Consider the following 19,025-nt stretch of genomic DNA (forward strand, 5'->3'; position numbering starts at 1 on the left):
CTTCATGATACCTGTTTAAATGAATGAACTGTGCATGACATCGTAAGTTTGACAAGTGTTCTTAAAGCCTTAACAAACAAAACAAAAATAAAAAATTGGTGAACAGATTTGCTACTCCAAGCTAAATTATAGCAATAGCAGCATGTTTCTGTTTCTGCTTTACTTGTGCAAACAAAACTGCTAACTTCAGTAGGAGATTTTGGGTGTATAAAGAACAGAGATCAGAGCATAACTGTGTTTATATCTGATATTGTTATTTATCTATCATAATGTTTGTTTCTGAGTGTTTGGAGAAAAAATGGTACCTCTGCTAGCATCAGGCTATGTCAATCTGTTGTTACTTGCTCTAAGCATGGAGTATTCCTTTTCCATCTACAGCCCTATTCAGAACAGGCTATTTGCGGTGAGAGCAGGTGAAACATCCAAACACAAATACAATTTTTTCCTGATTTGATAAGAACAGTGCTTTAAAAAGTGCAATTATGGTCAGAAAAAGTGACATTTTAAAAATGGCTCCATATTTTATATACATAGAGAGAGACAAGGTAGGAAAGGTAGTATCTTTTACTGGATCAACTTCTGTTGGTGAGACAAGCTTTCGAGTTACACATGACCTGAGAAAGAGCTCTGTGCAACTCAAATGCTGGTCTCTCTCACCAACAGAAGTTGGTCTCATAAACCAACATGTCTACAACACTACATATAAAACACACACACACACACACACACACACACACACTCCTTTGCTTTTTACTATTCTTAGTACTGCAGAAGCAACAGAACTATAGGAGACTGAGCAGAGTTCTTTACAGGATCAGTTTATACTGATTAAGATCCAAATTCAGAATCTTTGCCTCGAGATGTCAAGTGGTATTTGTCTCAAATGCACATTAACTATACACCTCTAATACTTTGACTGCATCAGGAATACTAGTGATTATATAAGAACATACAAAATGCTATACTGGGAAGACAACTGGTCCATCTAGCCCAGTATCCTGTCTCTGACAGTGGTTAGTGCTAGATGCTTCACAGGAGAAGAACAGAACACAGCAATTATCAAGTGATCCATCCTGTTGTCCAGTCCCAGCTTCTGGCAGTTGGAAGTTTAGGGACACCTGGAACATGAGGTTGCGCCCCTGACCATCTTGGCTAATAGCCATTGATGGACCTAACCTCCATGAACTTCTCTAATTATTTTTTTGAACCCAGTTATATTTTTCGTCTTCACAATGTCCCATGGCAACGAGTTCCACAGATTGACCATGCATTGTGTGAAGAAGTACTTCCTTTTGTTTGTTTAAAATTATATTAATTTCATCAGGTAACCCCTAGTTTTTGTGTATGTGAAGGGGCAAATAACATTTTCCTATTCACTTTCACCACACCATTCATGATTTTATAGACTTCTATTATATTGTCCTTACTCATTTCTTTTCTAGACTGAAAGGTCCCAGGCTTTTGACTCTCTCCTTGTATGGAAGTTGTTCCATACCACTCATCATTGTTGAGCCTCTCAGCGCCTTTCCATTTCTAATATATCTTTTTTTGAGATGAGGTAACCAGAATTGTACAAGTATTCAAGAAGTGGCCATACCATGAACATATGAGCCAGAATCATCACAATTTAGAAGAAACGGTTACTTACTTTAACTGTGCTTCTTTAAGATGTGATGCAGATTTGTATTCCGCTTAGGTGCGTGCGCACCCAGAGAACCAGAGGCAGCAAATTTTGTCTTGCAGTACCTGTAGGTGGTGGCGGTGGTGACTTGTGCTCATAGCCCCTCCCTTGGCTATATGAGGCAGTGATGTCTTGACACTCCTCAGTTCCTTCGCACTGAATGCCCAGATACTAGAGTCTGATGCAAAGGGGATGGAGGGTGGATCATGGAATATATGCCTGCATCACATCTTGAAGCAGCACAGGTACAGTAAGTAATCGTTTCTTCTTCTTCGAGCAGATGCAGCCATGTATTCCACTTTGGTGACTCACAAGAAGTATCCACAGAAAATGGGGCTTGGAGTCTATCTAAACAAGGATTACAGGACTGCCCTCCAAAAGTCTGCATCAGCTCTGGATGATGCCGTAATGGCATAATGGTTCCTAAATACATGTATCGACAACTACAGGGCACCCCTGCAAATGTCCAATACTGCGATGTCACCAAGAAATCCTATTGATTTAGGCGGCACTCTCACAGAACGAGCTCACACCTGCTCAGAAGGTGTAGTCAAAGCTATTACATATGCACGATTGATAAAGGATGTTACAATCTGCATATGACACCAACAGGTGAGACGAAGCATAAAATGGTTTAGTTCTGTCCAGATAGAAAGTTAGACATCATCATCTCACATCTAATGTATGGAGATGCTGCTGATCTAGAGGTGAATGTAGCTTAGGAAAGAACACAGAGAAGTGACAATCCTGGTACCCCTGGCTCACCATGGACAGCCCCCGATGTGGACCAGGTGATGGAGAGAGAGAAAAGAAAGAACCCAACCCTGACACCAAGGAGTGTTGGGTTTCGAGGGATAAAGGTAGAGGCAGTCTTGAGGGTGTGAGTCATAGTTCTAACTCATGTCACCCAGAAAGAGGTAGGGACTGGTACAGATGGTTGAAAAGGTACCTCTGGCATTGAATATGCTTCTGCTGTTCCCAGTGCCAAGAGCAGCATCGACCCTGAAGTCAGCGGCAATACCTAAGTAGCTAACAGTGTTGAAATGGAAGATGGTGAGTACCGCCACAGTAACATCAGCAGTGCAGAATGGAGAGTACCAAGGAGTTTCCCAGACCCACTTCCACGGACTGCGGAAGCGAAACATCAAGGTGTGGTGCTGACAGATCCAAAGCCACCCAGCCAGCAAGGTTATAAACGACGTAGTCCCAGCAAAGTCCTGGACCAAAGGAGAGACTGGGATAGAAAGGTAGAAGAAGTCCATTGCTGCCTGATATGCTGCTGGCGTGGAAACAGCCAGTGCCAGCATCACCCTCATTGGTACTGGACTCAATGGACGTCCTGGGGCTGGAACAGGAGTTGACAGTACAGGAACTCTGACCTCCCTGAGTGGTAGTGGGGAGCAGTTAGAGGGACCTGCTCCATCCTGCACACCAGCATTAACACTGTGCCAGTTCTGGAGGAGGCAGAAGAGTCTCCACAAGACCTGGAGTTATCATGATTGGTCTTATGAGACCTTTTCCTCAGTGCACTTGATGGGGAGCAGCTCCATTTCTTCGCCAGAGTCTGATTCCACAGCACAAAATGGAAGCACTCTCAGAACCTGATGACAGCCTCCAATCCGACGCAGGGCCTGTCTGAGAAGGTGCTGCTTTAGGTGAAGGTCCCTAGCCACCTGAGTTCATTTTGTAAACAGAACTGAATTCATTTTGTAAATTTACAAATTGAATCCTAGTGAGGGCTTCACCAGGGATATAGTTGACTAAATCTAACTAACACGAAGGGGACTAACTATATAGAACTAGAAAAAGTCACTAAGAGTTAGAGAGAGATTTTGAGCTTAAGAACCACGTGGAGTTAAAACTCCAGCCACGGGCAGTAAGAAAGAACTGAGAGGTGTCGAGGTGGTGCTGCTTCATATAGCCAGGGGAGGGGCAATGAGCACGAAGCAGGCATGCCGCTTCGTACAGGTACCGCTAGGCAAAATTCTCCAGCTCTGGAGTGCTGGGTGTGCACACACCTAAATGAGGAATATGTGGCTGAATTTCCTCAAAAAAGAAAAGAAAAGGACCTGACTTTTAGTTCCTATACTTATAAACGGAGCCAATTTGATATGAAATCACTGAGTCACAAGAAACATGGAACTCAATGACATTTTTACAGTTAATTTGCACAATTGAATTAAAAGCAAACACTTATTTCCATTTACTTAAAGGTGTGTCTCATTATGAAGGAAATAAAACTAAGATTCCCTGATTTAGCAAGTATGCCACTATCAAGTGAAGTGGAAGTCGGACCTAAAGCAAAAATAGAAGGAACTATACTAAAAAAGCCAATTATACATGCTAAAAATGCACAAAAAGAAAAAGAAAATGTCAGATGTTGAATTTAAAGCTACAGTTTAGTAGCAATAAATCTAATAAAGCATAAGGGGAATGTTAAATACTATAGTTGACCTTTTCAGAAGGAAGAACTTAAAATTATTTCCCCTTTTAGGCACAACATGAATTTTTTCAGGTTAAAGAATGCACAGTTTTTCCTCTACTTTCTTCAAATACAGTATATTATAATATAAATGTATGTCTGATATACTACCGTATTCTTCCTGCAGAATCTCAAGGCAGTAATAAAATGCAATTTTTTCTCTAAACCATTTTTGTGGTATTTCCCTTGAAGAGTCCAATATTTTAGAAAAACCAGAAGTGTAAAGTACATAATGATCTTCTGCATCAGTAGTTCCCTTTGAAATGAGTTTTCAAATCAAGTTTCACCACTATTATCCGGAGTTTCAATATCCCTCCACCCACTGCCCAAGAGTGCAAACTGAGCAACAGCCTCTAAAGCTGGGGTCGACCAGCTTTCAGAAGTGGTGTGCAGAGTCTTCATTTATTCACTCTAATTTAAGGTTTTGCATGCCAGTAATACATTTTAATGGTTTTTAGAAGGTCTATTTCTAAAGTCTATAATATATAACTAAACTATTGTTGTATGTAAAGTAAATAAGGTTTTTAAAATGTTTAAGAAGATTCATTTAAAATTAAATTAAAATGCAGAGCCCCCGAACTGGCAGCCAGGACCTGGGCAGTGAGAGTGCCACTGAAAAATCAGCTCGCATGCTGCCTTCGGCACCTGTGCCATAGGTTGCCTACCCCTGTTCTAAAGCATATGAAGTAGCAACAGCATGAAAATCAGGATGAGCAGTCTGAACTGTAAGGTAGTTCTCCCATCAGAAGCTGTAAGAAAATAACAGGATGCACTGGAGGAGGCTGACTCTTTATGATAAGGTTTTAGTTGGCACTAAAGAGTGAAGGTTTTTGGGGATAATCCTCTTGCTGATATTTGAATAAACAGTTGGTTTGCACAACACATACTACTAGACAAACGTGTTCTAAATGCTTTTATAATGCCCCCTTGCCCCTTAACACTTAAATTTAGATGTATAGAAGATCAACTGGTTTAGAGAAAAATATGCAAGCTGACTAGTAAGTAAAGAAATGTAAACAAACACTTGGCAAAGAAACAAAGAACATTTAACAATGACAACTGAAAATTTGCAATCTAATACTGTACTGTGTACGCCTTTTGTTATTTTGTGTTCTGCATTTTCCACCTAGTTTAATGAGGAGCTGTATGTTTTATACATGTTACTATACAGAATAACATACAAGACTAAAACAAGTACGGCCATATTCCCAAAATGCATTTAAATAATAATTTTTGGACTAAATGACAGTATAAATGCATTCTAAAAAGAATGCTTCACTTTATACGAAGAACCAAATCTTCTAAGCTGGCAACAAAGGATTTTAGGAGGATCCACATGTTACTGAAAAATTCAACATGTGTAAACTAAAATGAATGTTTAAGAACCAGTTATCTTGAAAATGAAATGATGAATGAAAAATCAAAATGATTACATGAATTTTAATAAGTTTTTTTAAACTAACCTTTCTAGGGCAATCATAGCAATATTCTATAATCTTATTTTTTTACATAATCTAATTCTGGGAAATGTGAGTGATGACATTGGAACAGAACAGATGAATCGATTTTTTAGATAAACTTTAAACAAGTTTATTGTTATTAAAAGAAAGTCAGACAAAATATTTTTGAAATATCAAATAAACAGAATGCAAAATATTCAACAGCATTTTTAATATCAATAAGCACAGTACAGCTCAAAAAGATTACACTGAATGCATGTATATTATAAAGGCATCTTAGCTAACAAATGATGATTTAAAATTAAAAAAATATTAAACAAAACTCTGAGGAAAATGGAAAAAACAGATTAAATGTAATTTATGGAAATTTGCCTGCAACAATATCATTAAATCAGATCATAACATTAGCTCCTATCAACTTAGTACATAAATATATTTAATATATTTTAATTTCTCTGCTTAAATATGATCATTTTTTGTTTGCCTATATTTTTGTACAACTTTTAAAAAGACAAAAATTAAAATAAAAAAGTTACTTTCTATGGCAGTCATGGCAGCAACAACATTTAATAGTATAAACTAAGAGTCCAATTAACGTGACAAAAACTCATGCATTTGTAATGGTGCATATTTTCCTAACTGTCATTATCATTATCATCATCATCATCATCATCATCACTACTATTGTGATTCTTAGTCCATTCCCTGTAGGCCTGTCTTTTCTGCAAGCATGATAAGGGAAGAAAAAAAGCATAAGTGTTAGTTTACACTGGCAAGTTAGTTAGTTTTTAAAAAGCAGACAAATTCTGAAATGACTTCTGAATTCAGGATACAATAGAAGCGTTCCAATCCCCTGTTAATGGAGTCATACACCTGTCTGTAATAATCAGCAAATGAATCACCAAAGATTTATTAAGCCCTAATCCTGAAACTTGTTGCCCACAGAAAGAAGACTGAACTTGCACGAAGACCCAATGATTTCAGTAGGGCTCTGCATAAGCATAGGGATCTGCCTCCACATATCTTATTGCAAGTTTAGAACTTTAATGTGTAAATCCTATTTCATAAAAGGAACATGCTTAAGGTGACTACTGCATTTCTCTGAAGATTCAAGTCACTTGAATGCGAATGGGCATCAGAATATTCTCCAAGGTATAGGATGATAATCTAAATAAACTCCTCATTTTATCTTATTATTTAATTAAAAAAACAGAACCATTACAGGAAAAAAATCATCTTTTTTCCATTTTAAAAATTGTGATGGGATTGTACTGATCTAGACAGCATAAAAAGTAGAACTACACATCTTGAATCAATCAGTTAGTGCCTTCAGGGTCCTCTCAAAACTACTAATTTGCTCATAAATTAACATTATCATCTAATCCAAACACTTGCAAAATTAATGTAGAGCAAAAACAATACAAAATAATTATATAATTTGTAGTCAAGGAGTTGGACTTAGTCTTGTTAGCATTCTGCTTCACTAGCATGGCATGAAATATCAAAGGGGAAATACATCAAGAACCCTACTGTCTTATCAGAAAGAGGAAGTATAGTGACTAGACCTTTTTGTGCTGTTTATCAGTAGCAGTTTTTAATGGTTTGCCAGTTAAGGCCGTGCTGTTTGTTAGTACGTATTTTGCAAGATAATAGCATGGGAAATATAAACTGCATCATGAGAGAACAAAGTAAGATTATAGCCCTTAGTGTTATAGGATCTTCAAAGAATGTTGAAGAGGAACTCCATAGTAAGATATAATATTAACTCAGTTTAGCTATTTCAATTTTAGAATACTTAGATTCAGAAAAGCACTCTTTAGTTGGAGGCAGTAGAGAAAATACAGCAGAATACACAGAAACAGACAGACCCTAATTTCATATAAATGACGCACTATGCAGCATCTCAAAATATGTTCTAAGTGAAACAAAAACCCTACCCAGGTAACAAATACTTTGAAAATGTTTGGCTACGTAACTTCCCATCCATCTTGTACAAGGCGACCTACTCTTTCTCAAATTCATCTCTGGATCTCAGGAATTCCAGCACACTGCTAGGGTACTGAAGGGAAATCTCTAATAGAAGGCTTTCATATATATATTAGAACATCCTATCTGCCGTCTCCAATTTGCATTCAACTAGCAGTTATTGATTTTGTCATTTCCCAGGTGTGAATATTTTTAAAATTCAGTTTCTATGATAATGAAAGACAATTAGATTATAGGAATTTTCCACTTTATTTATGGACATACTGTAAAATCAGTTCAAAGTACTTTAACTCTAATGTAGAATTATCTATTAACTTTCCATTAAAGGTGGTTAAAGTAAAACAGGAAGCATCTCAAATTATTAAAATATCACACTATTAAAAAATGTGTGAACTAACAGCAGCTCAGCTCATCTAATAAAAAGTTACAAGTCTAGATTTTTGGATATGAACAAAGCTACAGTTAAAAATTACTGAAATGCTTTTAACTGAAGCAGTGTGATATAAATGTAGTTACTGTCCATGTATCTCAAATACAAATTTCTGCAAAAACATTACTTTCACATTTTTAATTAAAAAACACAGTGGTTGCTGAAGGGTTTAATCAATTAAAATTCAGGCAAAAATATCATTGTGCTTTAACTTTATCTAAATGCACAATATAAAAAAAGTTACTAAAGGAAAAACTATGCTTACCGCAGCTGTTGTAACAAAACTAAAAAGCCTAAAACACACGCACACATGCATTTATCTTATTTAAGTCACTTTGGCCACATATGCATAATTAAGGACGTTGTGATATAAATTATACTGCAAGTTCTCTCTGAAAGGGCATGTGTTAGCTGTCTTTCTATAAAATATTGCAAGACTGGCCATAAAACCCATGCAACGAAGATACAAATGAGACTACGTTACTAAATATAAAAAATGTACTGGCAAGGGACACAAAATCAGTAAAAATTCTGGAAAAATTGATTTAGGTTTTTTTCCTCCCCCATATGCAAGTTTATATCAAATTATGTTTCAGTTGCTTCACCTGTAACATCTGACTTCCGGTCCCATCCCTTAACCTGTAAGGTCTAATAACTCCATCTTCACAAAAGAAACGAGGTGGTCGCAGACTCGTCACATCATCAGATGAATCTGTAGCTCTGAAGACAAAGCAGTAAATTCAAAATGTGTTACATATTTAGCACAGACATTGGTATATTTTAAAATACCATATTTTCAAAAAGGTCCTAACATTATTCTATGTAAATATTTAAAATACTGATAAAATGACATATTTGCTCTTGCTCTATATAAATTACATGCAATTTTCAGTTTGATTATTGAGGCACACGTAGCTATAGTAATTGGACAAGTGTAATCTTCACTGACTAGTCAGGGTGCCTTTATTATTTAGGCTAATCATACACATTACACATACTATGGCTTCAATGGCAAAGACTTATGCACATGCTTATTGTTAAATCAATGGGACTACATAAATACTGTGTATAAATGTGTGTGCATATTTATGTAACTGATTTATGGAACACAAGGTTAAACAAGTAGGTATTTATTTACAAGCTGGACTCTGTAGAAAATGATTATATGGTAAATGAATGTCTGCAAAATTCCTCTCATTGAAATTTCCATGTAAAAGAACCCTGTGCTAATGTTCTTTCTTCAACTTTGCTTCATATTCTGTGTTTTCTCCACAAAGGAACTTTGAAAAAAGAGCAAGCGGCAGTGGGGAGGGTAGTGGTATGAAGGAGAAACAATGGTCCAGATGCTAGAGAGCAGCAAGGCCAGTACAGTCCATAAATATGGTAAACAGCATGAGCTTTCACTTATAATTGAGGAGGTCTAGCAAAAGAAAGATGGATCGAACTTTAATAATAGTTTTTAATCTGTCTCCCCCCTGAGGGCACTGTCTGGCATCCACAAATTTGTGCCCAAGCAATTTCTGAAAATTTAGTGCCACATATGCCAATATAAACAAGTATATATTACTGTGAGATTGTTTTATTGCTATATCAGTTGTTTATTCTTTTATTCCCTAACTTTTGTGCACTGAAGTTTATAAACTAAATGTCGCATTAATATAATTTAAAAGAAATTATGTATATGATATAGCCATATAGTTTAAGTATATAATTTATACATATGCAATGTTTTAGACACTTTAAAATTATTATTCAGACTACTTTTTCATTCCTCCTCTTGTAATGCAAGATGTGTTTAGTTACCATAAATCTAAACAGTAGAGATCTCTTAGGGAGCCTCCCTCCTTCTAACATAGTGTTTTTTATGACTAATAAGAGAACAATTTTAGGAAGCTGCAAGTTTCTCCTTTCCACTGGATGAAAAATCAGTTTCTAGGCCTTTAAGATGTGTGATATTAGAATTTAAAGTAGTAACATTTTTAAGTATAAAATTTTTTTATTGGTGCCACAATGAATATTGTTTGTTCTGCCTATCAGGACAGTGTAATTTTAAGAGAAAAGATGGTAACGTTTCTTTGACAGGTTCTTTTTTTTAAAACAGGGACCTGCTTGAAATAAGTCCTAGGAAGATGGAATAGTGAGAAAAGAAACATTTAAAGGTATAATATAATAGGTCAATTTATCAAATGGCTTTGCATGCACACTTTTTATATATAGTGATTACAATCAAGAAGTGGTCTTTTCTATTAGTAACAGTTAGTTTTAGAAGTAGGGCTATTCAACCACAGATTAAACTGCTCTAGGTCAGTTACATTTGGGGACTAAGCTATTAAAAATATAAATATTTAACATTTAAAATATTTTCTCCTACTTCTTTTACCTTCCACTGCAATGGACATTTAGATTCAGTTTTTGTAAGGCTTGAGATCACTGAGTGTGAGTTTCACAATATTCAATTACAGCTCTGTTCAGCAGAAGTGCTGGGACTATCTCATTTTAAACAGGAAGGGAGAGGAACTTGACAATGCCAGTCAGTTCTTGAATACCCTTTCATGGCTTCTGCATACATTAACCTTCTGATCAACCGGCAAAGTTCATGTCTTCTTTTGGGCATTTTGGGCCAGGCTGAGAGACTGGGGTTCACAGAAGGAGTTTTGATTATGAGGCTTTAGGTAGTTATATTAAGCCAATAACAGCTGAAGTGACTTGATATTGTGGTTTTAGTTATTCTACAGGACCTTTAACAATTTGGAAAGATGTTTGTTATCAATATAAATAATAAACTGCTTATGAAAAAATGGTTACTCACCTTTTTTGTAACTGTTGTTCTTCGAGATGTGTTGTTTATGTCCATTCCAAGCAGGTGTGTGTGCGTCGTGTGCACACCAGCTGAAGATTTTCCTATAGCAGCGTCCGTAGCGTCGGCCCTGGCGCCCCATATGGTGCCTCCATGGGGCCTTATATAGGGGCCCGCTGACCCTCCACCCCCTCAGGTCCTTCTCGCCGGCACTCCAACAGAGGGGCAGGAGGGTGGGTTTGGAATGGACATGAATACCACATCTTGAAGAACAACAGTTACAAAAAGGTGAGGAACTGTTTTTTCTTCTTCGATTGTTCATGTGCATTCCAAGCAGGTGATTCACAAGCCTGAGTTTAGGTGGGTGGAAGTTCACTGCCGACTGGAGCACCGCCCTGCCAAAGGCTGCAGCGTTTGTAGCCTGGTGCGTGATGGCATAGTGTGATGTGAATGTGTGGATTGAGGACCATGTGGCAGCCCTGCATATCTCCTGTGTCGGGACCTGAGCCAGGAACGCTGCAGCAGAGGCCTGTGCCCTTGTGGAGTGGGCTGTGATTGGCGGGGCAGGCACCTTGGCCTGATTGTAGCATTCGCGGATGCAAGCCCATGATGAGGACCATGTGGCAGCCCTGCATATCTCCTGTGTAGGGACCTGAGCCAGGAACGCCGCGGCAGAGTCCTGTGCCTTTGTGGAGTGGGCTGTGATTGACAGGGCAGGCACCTTGGCCTGATTGTAGCATTCGCGGATGCAAGCCTTGATCCATGAGGAGATATGCTGTGAAAAGACGGGAAGCCACTTCATCCTGCGGGCCACAGCTACAAAGAGTTGGGTTGATTTCCTGAACTGTTTAGTTCATTCAATATAGAATGCGAGGTCCCTGCAAAAGTCCAGGGAATGCAGCCTACACTCTGCGTTGGAGGAGTGTGGCATAGGGTAGAACACCAGGAGAAAAATGTCCTGACCCAGGTGGAATTGGGAGACCACTTTCAGAAGGAACGCCGGCTGTGACCTGAGTTGGACTTTGTCTCTGAGGAAGACCATGTAGGGAGGCTTGGATGTCAGCACTCTGAGCTCCAATGGACCCTCCTGGCTGAGGTGATGGCCATGAGGAATACGACCTTATAGGAGAGATACAGCAAAGAGCATGTAGCCAGTGGCTCGAAAGGCCCTTGGGGAAGCAACAAACCAATGGGTCTGCGAAGACTGAACTATCTTCAGCTCTGGGTGGAACGCAGAGATGGCTGCCAAATGGACCCGAACCGAAGAGAGGAAAAGTCCCCGCTGTCTCAACTGGAGTAGGTAATCAAGGATGAGAGGGATCAGGGCGAGCAATGGAGCCTGTCCCTGCTGTTCAGCCCAGATGGAAAAACGTTTCCACTTGGCCATGTATGTGGCACTGGTGGAGGGTTTTCTGTTACGGGGAAGGACTTGCCTGATCTGCTGTGAGCACTACATTTCCACTGGGTTTAGCCATGGAGCATCTAGGCTGTGAGGTGGAGTGACTCCATGTTCGGGTGGCAGAGGTGGCCCTGATCCTGCATTATCAGGTCTGGGAGTAGGGGCAACGTGAGGGGCGCCTATATGGACATGTGCAGCAGTGACGTGTACCAATGCTGGCACGGTCATACCAGCGCTATCCGTATGACGTGACCGTGATCCCTGCGTATCTTGAGGAGTACCCTGTGGACTATGGGGATCGAACAGAAGGCGTAAAGCAGGCCGCCTTTCCACGAGAGGAAGAAGACATCTGTTAGAGACCCTGGACTGCGCCCCATGAGGGAGCAGAACCTTCGACACTTCCTGCTGTCCCTCGAGGCAAACAGGTCTATCTGGGGATAACCCCGGAGACGGAAGATTGAGCGTGCTGCGTCTTGGTGAAGGGATCACTCGTGACCATGGAATGAGCAGCTGAGGGTTGTCCACCAGTCCGTTCTGCACCCCCGGGAGGTAGGATGCCATTAGGTGAATTGCCTTCTATACACAAAAGTCCCATAACATGAGGATTTCCCGGCACAGGGGAGAGGAGCGTGCACCCCCGTTTGTTGATATAGAACATCGCCGAGGTATTGTCCATGAGCACTGCAACGCACTTGCCCGCCTATTGAGATTTGAAAGTGAGGCAGGCAAGGCGGACAGCCCATAGCTCCCTGACGTTGATGTGTAGAGAGAGGTCCTCTGGGGACCAAAGGCCTTGAGTCCTGAGATGTGCCCTCCACCCCAGATCCGAAGTGTCTGTCACCAAGGAAAGGGCTGGCTGAGGGCTGGCGAAGGGTACTCCCACACAGACCACACACTGGTCGGGCCACGACTGGAGGGAATCCAGCACCACTTGGGGAAGCATCACCACCGAGTCCAGCGTGTCCCTGGTTGGTTGGTACACAGTCGCTAACCTGGACTGAGGAGGGCGCAACCTGAGCCTGGCGTGGCTCACCACGTAGGTGTACATAGCCATATGTTCCAGCAACTTGAGGCAGTTCCTCTCTGTGGTGGTCCGGAAATGGCGGAGATTGAGGATGATGTCGGATATGGACCGAAACCTGGCCTCCAGTAGGAATGCTCTGGCCTGCGTCGAGTCCAGAACTGCCCCTACGAACTCTATCCATTTGACAGGAGACAGGATAGACTTGTTCAACAGGAGATCGAGCTCAAGGAAGGTTTGTCTGATAAAGACCACGTGAGCCTCCACCTGTGCCTTGGAGTGGCCCTTGAGCCAATCGTCCAGGTAGGGAAACACCTGAATTCCGTGCTTGCACAGGAACGCTGCTACAACTGTCATGCACTTCGTGAAGACCCCTGGGGCCGTTGACAGGCCGAAAAGCAGGACTGCGAACTGGAGATGGGTGTTGCCCACTATGAACCTGAGATAACGTCTATGCTGAGGGATTATTGTGATATGAAAGTACGCGTCTTTCAAATGAAGGACGGCCCATCAATCTCCTGGATCCATGGAGGGGATGATGGAAGACAGGGAGACCATACAGAACTTGAGCTTCTTTACAAACTTGTTCAGATGCCACAAGTCCAAAATGGGTCTGAGGCACCCTTTCGCTCTTGCTATTAGGAAATACTAGTAGTAAAAACTCCTGGCCCTGAGTTCCTGAGGAACTTCTTCCACTGCTCCTACCACGAGGAGGGACTGCACTTCCGGAATTAGAAGTTGCTCATGAGAGGGGTCCCTGAAAAGCGATGGGGAGAGGGGCTGGTGGGGCAGAGGGAGGAGAATTGGATAGAATATCCCCTCTCTACTGTGCGGAGCACCTAACTGTCCGATGTGATTCGGGACCAGGCAAGACAGAAGGTGGACAGATGTGACGAAAAGGTAGGGTTGGTAGGATCCAGCTTCCTGACTGGTAGGTTGTCCTCGACCGCACCATCAAATTGGGGTATAGGCCCCGACGGAGGCCCTGGTTGGCCGGACAACTGGCTGGAGGACTGTTGTTGCCTCCTTCTGCTGTTTCTGCTTCGCCTACGCGAGGGTTCTGGACATTACTGGGGCTGGTACGGCCATGGAGCTGGCTGCAGGCTCAATTGCCTGCGTTGGGTGGCTGGAGTGTGCAGGCCTAGCGAGCGTAAGGTAGCTCTTGAGCCCTTTAGGCTATGGAGCCTCTTGTCCGTCTTCTCAGAGAAAAGCATGGGCCCCTCGAAGGGGAGGTCCTGGATGGTCTGTTGGACCTCATGTGGAAGGCCTGAGACCTGAAGCCAGGCTCTCCGCCGCATGACCAGCCCAGTTGCCACCGTGCAGGACGCTTCATTCGCTGCATCCAGGGCTGCTTGGAGCGATGCCCAGGAAATTAGCTTCCCTTCCTCTACCAAAGCGGAAAATTCTGTTTGATTCCTGGGGGAGGAGTTCAGCGAACTTGGACAAGGCCGAGCACGTTATGGCCTTACTGGCTCACTACAGCCTCTTGGTTGGCTATATGTAGTTGCAGACCCCCCACTGAGTACATCTTTCAACCAAAGATGTCCAACTTCTTGGCCTCCCTGTTCTTCGATATAGACCCTTGGAAATCCTGACGCTCCCTTTGGTTGGCCACATCCACAACCAGAGAGTCTGGGGGAAGGTGGGTATATGGCCCTTGGAGGCTAGAAAGTAGCACCTCTCTGTCTTTTTGGCCACAGGGGCCAACGAAGCTGGCGTCTGCAACAAGGTGCGGGACGTATCAGCTACAGTTCTGATCAATGGTAGGGCAACCCTAGAGGGCCCGAGGGGGCCAGGATGTACACTACCGGATCTACATCCACCTCATTCTCCTCCACTTGGATCATCAGGTTCTGAGCGGCACGCTTAAGTAGCTGCTGAAGCACCTGGTTGTCCTCTAGGGACGGTGCCGCTGAAGTTCCCGCAACTGCCTCATCCGGAGAGGAAGAGGAGATGATCACCTGCAAAGGACTTTCCTCTGTACCCTCAGCCTCTGCAGGGTTCTGCGGCACACAGTACTCTGGCTGCGTGGCTGGTGTGGATGTAGGATGCGCTGAATGACGAGACGTGCTGGGCAGTGCCTGTGGCATTGGAAACATGGTCCCCATCAGTGCCAGTGTCTGACTAGGCAGTGCCGGGTCCTGTTGAGACACACTCCTGTCGGACAGTGGTGCCGGTGGTGGAGGCATTTGCGCCAGAGCCACCAATGTCAAGCAGACCAACACAGACGTGGAGCATGGGCCGTGCACCTGTCCCAGGGACCGATGGTAGGCCCAGGGAGTCTAGAATGGCCACTGGGAGGGCGGCTGCCACTGTTGCTGCCACTGCGCCGGGTAAGGTCGTTGGCTTGCCTGAGAAGCCGACCTCCTGCTTCTCAATCTACTAGAACAGTAGAATTCCGCCTGAGTCCAAGGTCTTCAAATAGGAGGACCGAGGGGGAGAAGTACCCACTGTTGCCAGGGAGTGGTGCCGCGAGGCTGGGGAGGTCTCTCTGCGCCAATGTAGCACAGGGTGGGGACTGGGGCAACATCATGGCCAGCATGCCCCTTGATTGGATCGGGTGTTGGGCCGTATCTTGCGGCTCTTTCCACTGGTGCGGGGAGGCCGGCACCGGGAGGCTTAATAGGTCAGAGGCTGCCTCAAACACCTCCGGCATCAATGGGGCACGCACATCCTCGTTGAAGTCCAGGGATCTGGACTGGTCCAGACTTGACTGCACCCCCACTGGGGTGGGAGTCAACGGGACCTTGGGAAGGTGCGGTTGTGGCTCTGCTTGTCCCACCGCAGTCGTGGATGCTGCCGGCCTTTTAAGGTCTTGGTGGGTGATCGGTCCCTCACTGGCCTCTTCTTTTTCGCGGCACCGGAGATGGTGATCGGTGCCACATGGAGGCTGATTTTCTATGTCCCGAGTCTCTCCGGTGCCGGGAATTAGAGGTCTCAGACTGGGCCTCCTGTCTTGTTAGTGGTGCCGGAGCGCTGCGCACCAAGGATGAGGTGCTGGGCGCTGGATTGGCAGGCTCAGGGTCTGAGTGTGGCCATAAAGCCGCCTCCATCAAGAGCACTCTGAATCTCTGCTCTCTGTCCTTAAGAGTCCTGGGACAGAATCCCCTGCAGATACTGCACTGGTCTCTTTGGTGGTTCTCCCCAAGGCACCTCAAGCAGGACGAGTGCAGGTCACTCGTCGGCATGAACTTCCCGCAGTCCTTGCGGAGTTTAAACCCGGGGGACCCAGGCATGCCCCAGCGGAGCGAAGAGTATGTTGGGGGAGGTAAGCCCCCCAATAACTATTAACTATCTACAACTAACACTAACTCTCAACTATGAGAGAGGAAACAACTATATACACTTAGACAAGACAAGAGCAAGCAAAGTTCCAGCTAGCCGTCACCAGCGGTAAGAAGGAACTGAGCAGATGGAGGGTTGGCGGGCCCCTACATAGGGCGCCAGGGCCGACCCTGCGGACGCTGCTAAGGGAAAATCTTCTCGCTGGTGTGCACGCGGAGTGCACACACCTGCTTGGAATGCACATGAACAATCACTTGAAGAAGAACTATTTATCTGAAGCATTTGTGCCACTGGAGACAAATGATCAGTTGAAAGCTCCTGAAAAAGTACCAAGGCACAATTACAGAATATATTCATTTTAGCATCACTACTGGTCTTTCATGATATTTGCTATTCTGTCTTTATTCTATTCTATTCTATATTGTACCTTTTAATACCCTGAAATGTGCTGCTTGCCATGTCTATGATTCCTCCAGTGGGCCTGGCTACTGCTCCCACTAAACCTTTCCCAACACCTTTGAAGAAACCAGCTGCTCCTTCTTTTTGGGCTCCTAGAAATAATTAAAAGAAAAACATCTTTCTGTAGTAATATTCATAAACCTTCTTTTCTAAATACTTGAAAACTTTAAACAGCCACTATCACATTTTTCTACTTTCACTGATTTATAAAAAGCACAATATAATTTTCCCTAATAATTACACAATGTTGTCATTACATAGGATGGTCCATTCAAAAATTAGGTCAATCAAGTTTGAAGTATAAAACAAAAAGATTCATATCTGGTATGCAGTGTGTTTTGCAACCTATCTCAACAAATATTAGAATCAAGAACATATGCACTGCTGACACACAACAAGAACTATATTTACCTCTTATTGGTTTAGTCACTATTCCTGTTATGCCACTAACAAAACCCTATGGGGAGAAACAGACAATTGTCACTCATATGTTTTCAGAATGTATTTTTCTTACTTTATAAAAATTCTAACTGTGATTTAATGTAATTCAAAACATGGGTTCTGCTGGAGGTAATACTAAGACCCATGGAAAATTAATGAAATAACCAATGCTCTTCACTGCTCCTATACTTCCTTTATAATTTGAATATATTTTCAATTTACAATTACAACCCTACTTTGGCAATAAGTTTACAACTGCACGATTAAAATAAAGTCTATATATAGATAAATTGGATGAAGTTGCTTATTTTTTCTAAAGTGATATTTCTTACAGACACTAAGCCTTTCCCTCCACGAGTGATGCCCTCTCTAAGGCCAGTTGGTTGTTTATTCATGGCTTCCCTTCTCTTCTGCTGGTAGTCTTCATCCATAGTTATTGCTGCTACTCCTTTAGCCATAGCACTAGTGATTCTTGATGCAGCACCCGCTAATCCACCTAGGGTAAAATTAAAATTACGTAAAAGTGAAATGAACTACTTAACACAATCACAGTACACAAGATTACATGGTCACTATTAATCAAAAGATAAAAGTATAAACATATTACAGCTTACCTACAGCTCCCCCTACTAGTGCTTTAAGACCGAGTGCCATACCCTCTACAAATTCTTCAGGACCCTGGATGGCTCCCTAAAGGGCAGGGGCGTGAGAGAGAGAAAGGTTTATAGAAAAAGCAAATAATCTTATCTGAAAAAAAGTAATTTACCTGAATGTCATATTTTATATAAAAAGTATACTTTAACAATATAAAAAAATTCAGCCACGCTTTCTTCTAATTGTTATGGCCTTGATATTCTAAAGAATATATCAGCGTAAAGCAGGAGTCGGCAACCTTTCAGAAGTGGTGTGCAGAGTCTTCATTTATTCACTCTAACTTAAGGTTTTGCGTGCCGGTAATACATTTTAACGTTTTTAAAAGATCTCTTTCTGTAAGTCTATAACATATAATTAAACTGTTGTTGTATGTAAAGTAAATAAGGTTTTTAAAATGTTTAAGAAACTTCATTTAAAATTAAATTAAAATGCAGAGCCCCCCCGATTAGTGGCCAGGACTCGGGCATTGTGAGTGTCACTGAAAATCAGCTTGTGTACCGCCTTCAGCAAGCGTGCCATAGGTTGCCTATCCCTGGTGTAAAGAATAGTCTCTTGTCAGAAGTATGAAAAGGCTGTTCCCTTCTTGCACTTACAAAAATTTTTGCTATAATTTTTCCTGATAATTAGTATTGCACTAGGATTTGGCAGAACTGAATACATCTCCTAGAAATGGCATTTAAAAGGTTTAAGCCTGATTTTAAAATGAAAGCGCCTTACAATATATCTATATTTCAAACAACATCTAAGTAGCTTACCAACTATTTTATGTTTCATAAGATGCTAAATGGCAGTTTTACCTGGTAAGGTTCATAGAAGAATGCTTCCACTCCTTCAGACAAGTCTCTTATGAATCCAAATGGATTGCCCAAAACATCAAGGCCAAGAATAAGAACATACATTTGTTTAATGGCCTAAAATGAAAACAATTTT

The 19,025-nt window shown here is 42.1% G+C and overlaps 1 protein-coding gene across 4 annotated transcripts in view; it reads right to left on the reverse strand.

The window, feature by feature from the left end:
- The window catches only part of VPS13A (vacuolar protein sorting 13 homolog A), a 332,822-nt gene that overhangs the window by 23,733 nt on the left and 290,064 nt on the right, over positions 1-19,025 (reverse strand). For 2 of the 4 annotated variants that reach the window (XM_030566146.1, XM_030566147.1), the window contains 7 exons: positions 18,893-19,006; positions 18,056-18,131; positions 17,774-17,937; positions 17,412-17,457; positions 16,969-17,092; positions 8,645-8,759; positions 5,818-6,345 (listed from right to left, as the gene is read on the reverse strand). In XM_030566146.1, the coding sequence (XP_030422006.1) occupies positions 6,259-6,345; positions 8,645-8,759; positions 16,969-17,092; positions 17,412-17,457; positions 17,774-17,937; positions 18,056-18,131; positions 18,893-19,006 (726 nt within the window). In that variant the 3' untranslated portion in view covers positions 5,818-6,258. Of the gene's footprint in view, positions 1-5,817; positions 6,346-8,644; positions 8,760-16,968; positions 17,093-17,411; positions 17,458-17,773; positions 17,938-18,055; positions 18,132-18,892; positions 19,007-19,025 lie in introns of those variants that run through there. The other 2 variants (XM_030566144.1, XM_030566145.1) reach the window with 1 other exon arrangement.

The sequence above is a fragment of the Gopherus evgoodei genome, chromosome 6 (assembly GCF_007399415.2).
Source record: "Gopherus evgoodei ecotype Sinaloan lineage chromosome 6, rGopEvg1_v1.p, whole genome shotgun sequence".
Taxonomy (NCBI): domain Eukaryota; kingdom Metazoa; phylum Chordata; order Testudines; family Testudinidae; genus Gopherus; species Gopherus evgoodei.